We start from the raw sequence: 7,229 nt of genomic DNA on the forward strand, positions 1-7,229 counted from the left end.
AGAAGAACGGAGTTATCCATCAAAAACGGAGTATTGTAATCCTCACCTGCATGCATCTCTACGTACTTGTTGAATTCAGCGTCGCTCATGTCATGACGCTTCTTAAATTTCCTAGGAGGGCGCGAACATGGAATCAAGTAAAATCTGGCGGTCGAGTTTGCACTTCCTGAAGGCATGTCCGACGTCTCATTCACCGTCGACACCTTTTTAGTCGAATCGCTTCCCTTCTTCGTTGGATCTTTAGCGTCCATTTCACCGTTAGACTCTTTCGAACAATATTATGAGTTTGATATGAGGTAAATATCAAAGGTCGGATAAATATGAGGATTCCTTACCTAACATTTGTAGTAAGTAAATGCTAAAATAAATATTCTTACCTAACTTCCAAAGTTGGTTGTTCATAAATTTAATTGCTATTAATGCCATTTATTGCTATGCTATTTTTCGCAGTAGATGCTATTAAATATCCATATCCCAATTGCCAACTCGGTCAAAACAGCGAAAGATATCATGTTTCACGAAAATGGCGCGGACTTCGTGACTTCTATGTCACAAAATTTCGGGAACTTTCGGGAATTCGTGACGTTTCTGTCACAAAACAATTGGATGTCGTGACTTCTATGTCAAGAAAAATGATGATTTCGTGACTTCTCTGTCACAGATAAATTGGATGTCGTGACTTCTATGTCACGAAGAATTGGGATTTCGTGACTTCTATACGGATTGTTTAATGGGACTAAAACGTCACGAATGAGAAATATAAAAATCCATAACAAACATAACAAACTAAATAAGAAATAAAGTAAAGTAGAACTCCAAATTGGTACATCAAATAAAAAGTCTAAAGAAATGGAACAATCAAACTCATGATCGGGGTTGGCTATGGTGGGTCGGGATCGCGTTGCGACATGTGGCTCGATTATGTCCTACTCCACCACACCGACTGCATTTATTCCTTCTATCCTCATCCCCTTCCCATTGAGAGGGTATTCTTTTCTTTTTCGGTCTTCCGGCGGCACGAGCCGCAACATGAGGTGGATATACTATTTTTTGCGTGATTTCCTCTGGAAAATTCCACGACTCCTCGCTGCCAATTGGATGAATTACACCTGCATAACGACTTCTCCAATATTCAGTGTTGTAGTAATTTGATATGTACTTCTCAACTGCGAAGTTTCGAAAACCGCAAGCCGCAATACCATGGGGACAGATAAAGTTGTCAGTTTGAAAGACACGGCAACTACATGTCTTCTTTCTCAAATTTACAGCCCACTTTTGCCCCTCTCTATCAACGACTTCAAACTCGTACACCGATGATGGATGCACCTGTTCCACACCCAATACCATTTTGTTTACGGGTTATAATAATAATAATTTCTGGAAAATACTTCGATAACAAGTTTTTGTGACAAAAAAAGGTAGTCACGAAATCCTGTTCAGTACATACAACGTTGTCACGAAAAACTGGACATATTAAACAACATATTATAAAAAAAAATTAAAATTGAATGCCTATCACGTACCCCCATTCCAGTAGATTTAGCGTGGTATTCTACAAGTTTTTTATTCGCGTCAACGCAAAGGATCGTCAACGTTCCCAACACTTTTTCTCTACGTTCGTAAAACCATTTACTCATTCTCTCCCGGAGAAAATCAAATAGCTTGGCAATAGGGAACTCTCTCGGTTTGACATTCATTGCATTCAGCGACTCGGCATTGTTTGATGTCATTATTGAGTACCTCTTCTCCGTGTAGAAACTACGAGCCCATTTTTCGTGGCCTACGTCATTCTGAAGATACGCTCGGACTCTTGGATCTTCCTCATCTATCATAAGCATATACTTTTCAAACTTTGCATACGTGTATGCCTTTGCTGCAACATAGAACGTCCAATTCACCTCTTTTGATAGACCTTTGATTTGGTTCTTCACGTTCTTCAAAAGACGAAACATGCAATAACCATGGTCCGAGTTCGTGAAAACATTCTTCTAATAGTCCCTAAACTATTGAGTTGGAGGCCTTTTTGTCCCTGAACTGTTTTTAGAAGCAAAAAGTCCCTCCCGTCAAGTAAGTAGACAGAATTATCACATCCAACTCAATAATTCATGGACTATTTGAGCCAAAAACCCAAAACAAAATTTAAATATAAATTTGTTGGTACGAAAATAATTTATATTGACCTATTTTATTTTCCTTTTATACAGATAGAAGCACGGCCAGCAGCATGGCAAAGTTTTCAGACTTGCCCGAAGAGGTGATAGCGAAAATCTGGTCACTCTTACCGGCAAAGTCGGTGTTAAGGCTGAAGAGTGTGCGAAAATCGTGGAACATTCTGGTCAAGGCTATGGTGAAGACTCCGAGTTTCGTGGCAGATCATCTCCAAAATAGGCTTATTGCCTCCTCGTCCTCGGCGTCCTTCATCTTGACTGAAACCTCCCGTCACGAGAAAAATTTGAGGTTGCTCACCCTCCAGCAAAACAGTTGCAAGGAAGTCGCCAAAATAGTCAACAAAACGATCATCAAATCCATAGTAGGAGAAGATACGATCTTCAACCATTGCAACGGTGTGCCCTGCGTGGCCGAGAAGCACAGTGGCGGAGCCATCAAGCTCTTGAATCTGGCGACCGGAGATCTAAATCTCATCCCGATTGCTTTCGTTAACCTTGTCAAGAACTAAACCCACGATTCAGTATTTTCTGAATCACCAGCGCCGAATGCGAGGGGGTAAACTTGTTCATTCGCATTAATACCACATGCAGAAAACAGTGTGCCTTTATAGTAACTCTTCAAAAAAGTGCCGTCGATGATAACTACGGGCCGCAGATACTTCCACCCCATTTTCCAAGCACTAAGCGACATGAAGAAGTATTAGAAACGGTGGGATTGAGGAGTTGTGACAAGGTCGAATGACGAACCTGGATTGTTAGTCGACCACATGTACATGAATTTAGGTAGAGATCTATACGATGCATCATCGGTGCCAAACAATGATGATAGTGCCGCCTGTCTTGACCTCCATGCTTTTTTGTAGGACATGTCCACTCCAAAATCTTGTTGCATGTAGGACATGATGTCTTTGGATTTGCATGGTGAACATGAGGGATCGATGTACCTGTGTTTCATAGTCTCGCCTACAAATGTGGACGTAGCCTGAGGATGCTCTCCTTGTCTGAATTGTGTAGCACACGTGTGCTCAGAATCATACCTGCAAGAATGTATGAGCAATGTTAATTTCGGGTGACCACGATAATATCAATGTAGAAATAAGTAATAAGTTACCTCCTCACTTCAAAGATCTCGGAAGTAGTCTTTTTTACTCCACGAACAGACCACGTGCATGAGTCATCTCGATAAACAACATGGATATACCGTTTGTTAGAAGTCTTCGTCTTGAACGTAAAATGTTTGGTGATTGCTAACATGCATAAATGTTTCTTCAGAGTTGCGTTGTTGGCATACAATCCTCCTTTGACTAGTCTCAGCGAAGAGTTAATATCCGACACATCAAGGTCAGGATTCATATTTTGGTTATCCGTGGAAGGCGTAGCGCATTTACTCGTCCTCCTCGTTCTAGAGCAAGGCGTACTAAACCGTTTTGGAGTGCCTGAGTGTGGAGGGGTCTGCCATGGTGTGCCTGAATGACTCGGATTCGGGTCAGGGATCTCAGGATAACTAGCCTCCGACTTAGGAGACGACATGTTCGCTTGTGCTGGTTGACCGGTGTTCGGAGTTGAACCAACGCCTGAGTCCGAAACCAACGGCTCTTGCTTCAATGACTCCATATCTACTACCAAACTAAGTTTGGATCTGTCCGGTTTCTCCTTCCGAAGATGCAAGTAACATTTCAAACTTAGGTCGGAGTCAATACTTACTGGGGGTACCGACCCTTCTGTCTCATAAGAAACACAGAGGACTTGATTTTTAGGTGAGCGATTGAGCGTGGCATACAATAACTGCATAAACTCCTCGTACGTTGCTTTTGCCGGTATTAAGATTCCCACTGTACACCCAGGGCCAGCGTCGTATCGTTCATGTTTCACCCATCTACCGCTATGCTTGACGAAGGTATGAATGTCTTTCATAACTGCAAATAGTGGAGATAAAGTCACATTAAATTATTTTCTCATAAAAATTTATTATATGCGCAGATATATAGTAAGCTCTTGAATCGATATTATATAAGCAAAATTGACAAAGAGTTATAAAAATTTTATATAAGCAAATATATAGGATGCAGAATTTAGTTTCGTGACTATGTTGTCATGCAAACTTTAGTTGTCACTGCAGACTTTAGTTTCGTGACTACGGTGTCACTTCATAATTTAGTTTCGTGACTACGTTGTCATTGCAGACTTTAGTTTCGTGACTATGGTGTCACGAAATAATTTAGTTTCGTGACAATATTGCCACGAAATTATATTGTTTTGTGACTATATTGTCACGACATATCGAGTAATGCTGAAGCTTTCGTGACTATGGGTGTCACGAAATAATTTAGTTTCGTGACAATATTGTCACGAAATAATTTCGTTTTGTTACTGTATTGCCACGAAATATGGAGTCATGCTGAGGCTTTCGTTACAACGTTAGTCACAAACACTATGGAGGTCTTTCGAAATATGGAGATGAAACCGATAATAAACGAAAGAAAAGAAAAGAAAGACGGAGAGATGAGAGTAGGGTTTAGTTTTTGAGATTCTTTACAAAAAAATAAATAGAAAATAAATAAGGGTATAATGGTAATTATATAAATAGAAATAAATGAAGAGATCCTATTGCTGACCTTTTAAAAATAACGTCCAAAAAAGTCATTTGGTAATTTTTTACTCCTAATTTTGGAAAACTCCCCTATATAAATAAATGAGCCACAAACTCAAAAACCTCAAAACCAATTGCCTTGCGTTCGTCAAAATTTTATAAAGCAAGCTTGATGTCGCGCGAAATAAACAACCCAGTTGACGAAGAAACCATCTAATACAAGGTATGATAATTATGTTCTAGTTTGCACTACCACCGAGGTGTTAAACAAAAAAACATACTATCGAGAGCCATGATGGCAGCAATTGTTTGATACATGTACCATGCATGATCGTAAAAGAACGCAAGTCCTGCAACGAATAAATTACGAAAATACATCTTCTCTCTTTTTCATTATTAATATACTGGTTCAATAATTGTTAGGGCTCTGCCTCTCTAACACCCAGTAGTATTTTCACTAGATTACTTAGGTTTTGAGCGGCCCGAAAAGCCTGCGGTGTGACAAATCTGATTTTTTTAGGTGCTTGGACTGACCTTTCCTATTTTCGGATTTTTGCTTGTGTATTTTGGTAACTTAGTTTTTAACATAGTGAAATTTCTCTCCTATGCCCATAATTTTTTTTTCTTCCCGAATTGAGTTTCCACGTTAAATTTCTCTGTTCTTCTTGTTGGTTATCTATAATATCATTATTATAAATAACATTGCCCCAATTTTCTTTCCCTTTTACCATAGCGTCAATAATTTCCTAAACTATTGAGTTGGAGGCCTTTTTGTCCCTGAACTGTTTTTAGAAGCAAAAAGTCCTCCCGTCAAGTAAGTAGACGGAATTATCACATCCAACTCAATAGTTCATGGACTATTTGAGCCAAAAACCCAAAACAAAATTTAAATATAAATTTGTTGGTACGAAAAGAATTTACATTGACCTATTTTATTTTCCTTTTATACAGATAGAAGCACGGCCAGCAGCATGGCAAAGTTTTCAGACTTGCCCGAAGAGGTGATAGCGAAAATCTGGTCACTCTTATCGGCAAAGTCGGTGTTAAGGCTGAAGAGTGTGCGAAAATCGTGGAACATTCTGGTCAAGGCTATGGTGAAGACTCCGAGTTTCGTGGCAGATCATCTCCAAAATAGGCTTATTGCCTCCTCGTCCTCGGCGTCCTTCATCTTGACTGAAACCTCCCGTCACGAGAAAAATTTGAGGTTGCTCACCCTCCAGCAAAACAGTTGCAAGGAAGTCGCCAAAACAGTCAACAAAACGATCATCAAATCCATAGTAGGAGAAGATACGATCTTCAGCCATTGCAACGGTGTGCTCTGCGTGGCCGAGAAGCACAGTGGCGGAGCCATCAAGCTCCTGAATCTGGCGACCGGAGATCTAAAGCTCATCCCGAGCTCGCGCGGCGAAAGCCCGCCGGGGGTGAACCAGTGGAGGAATATCGGGCTCGGCCTCGACACGTTTTCCAAATCGTACAAAGTCGTCGAGATTTTTTACTGGGAGTCCCCGCCGACTGCGAAGGTGTACAAACTGGGAAATGACACATCATCATCATCGTCGGGCTGGAGAGATGTGGAGATATTTGCGACCGTCCGTGGGGTGGATGACACGGGTGTGTTCTGCGAAGGGTTCATCTACTGGCTGGCCTTAGTCGGACCCGATCACGTGGTTCTGTCCTTGAACCTACACAGAGAAAGATTCGAGACGCAGTCGCTGCCGATGATCTGCAAGGGACACAAGTCGGGTTTTCGGCATGAAGGGATAGTCCCGTGGAGGAACTCGATCGCGTGGTATGGCTGTTGGATGGGTTCACCGGTCTTCGAAGTTTGGGTTATGTCGGCCACAGATAAGCATCAGCGTTGGACCAAATGTTGCTCGGTGTCATTCAACCCGCGTCTTGGCTTGATGCCGGTGGCGTTTTGGAAGAACGGCGACGAGCTGATTTTGGCTGACTATTGGCATAAAGACGTGGTATCTTACAGCGTAATGGAGAACAAGTATAGGCCTATCTACAGCAAAGTAACTTGTACTCTCAACGGTGGTATTATGGTTCCTTACATAGACAGCTTTGTTGTACTGTGAATGATGATGATGATATGGAATATAAAACTTTAACGTGGATTGCTTGTGAAACGGAAACTTATACTTTAATTAAAAGTAAATTATGTTCTCTCACAAATGCACAATCACTACTGAGAGAAAAAGAGAGATATATGCACGATCTCTCTCTCAGCACCGAAGCCGACGAAATCGGAATCGGCAATGGCGAAGAAAAGTCCCATCATCTCAGGCGCGGACGAGGAGATCGACGTGCCAGAGCAGGGCGAGATTGTCGGAGACGAGGATTCGAGGAAGTCCACGCTGTAGAAATCCCAAATCGCCATTCTAGGGTTTCGCTTCACGAAGATCAGAGATTTTCGATTCAATTTCGTGTTGGTTTTTCTCGAGAACTCAGCGGACCAAAAATGTACT

At 41.4% G+C, this 7,229-nt stretch overlaps 1 protein-coding gene across 1 annotated transcript; it reads left to right on the top strand.

Moving 5' to 3' along the window:
* Positions 1 to 5,729: 5,729 nt before the first annotated feature.
* Positions 5,730 to 6,839, top strand: LOC149383591 (putative F-box protein At3g16210). The gene has a single exon (XM_089627844.1). It carries the CDS (start codon positions 5,730 to 5,732, stop codon positions 6,837 to 6,839), a length of 1,110 nt encoding a protein of 369 aa, XP_089483970.1.
* Positions 6,840 to 7,229: the final 390 nt, after the last annotated feature.

Source organism: Urtica dioica, chromosome 10, assembly GCF_054948205.1.
Source record: "Urtica dioica subsp. dioica isolate 48M chromosome 10, U.dioica_male_clone48M_v1_H2, whole genome shotgun sequence".
Taxonomy (NCBI): domain Eukaryota; kingdom Viridiplantae; phylum Streptophyta; class Magnoliopsida; order Rosales; family Urticaceae; genus Urtica; species Urtica dioica.

Bases quoted from the DNA above. Each gene is read 5' to 3' on its own strand.
- LOC149383591 (XM_089627844.1), top strand. From the start codon at position 5,730: ATGGCAAAGTTTTCAGACTTGCCCGAAGAGGTGATAGCGAAAATCTGG.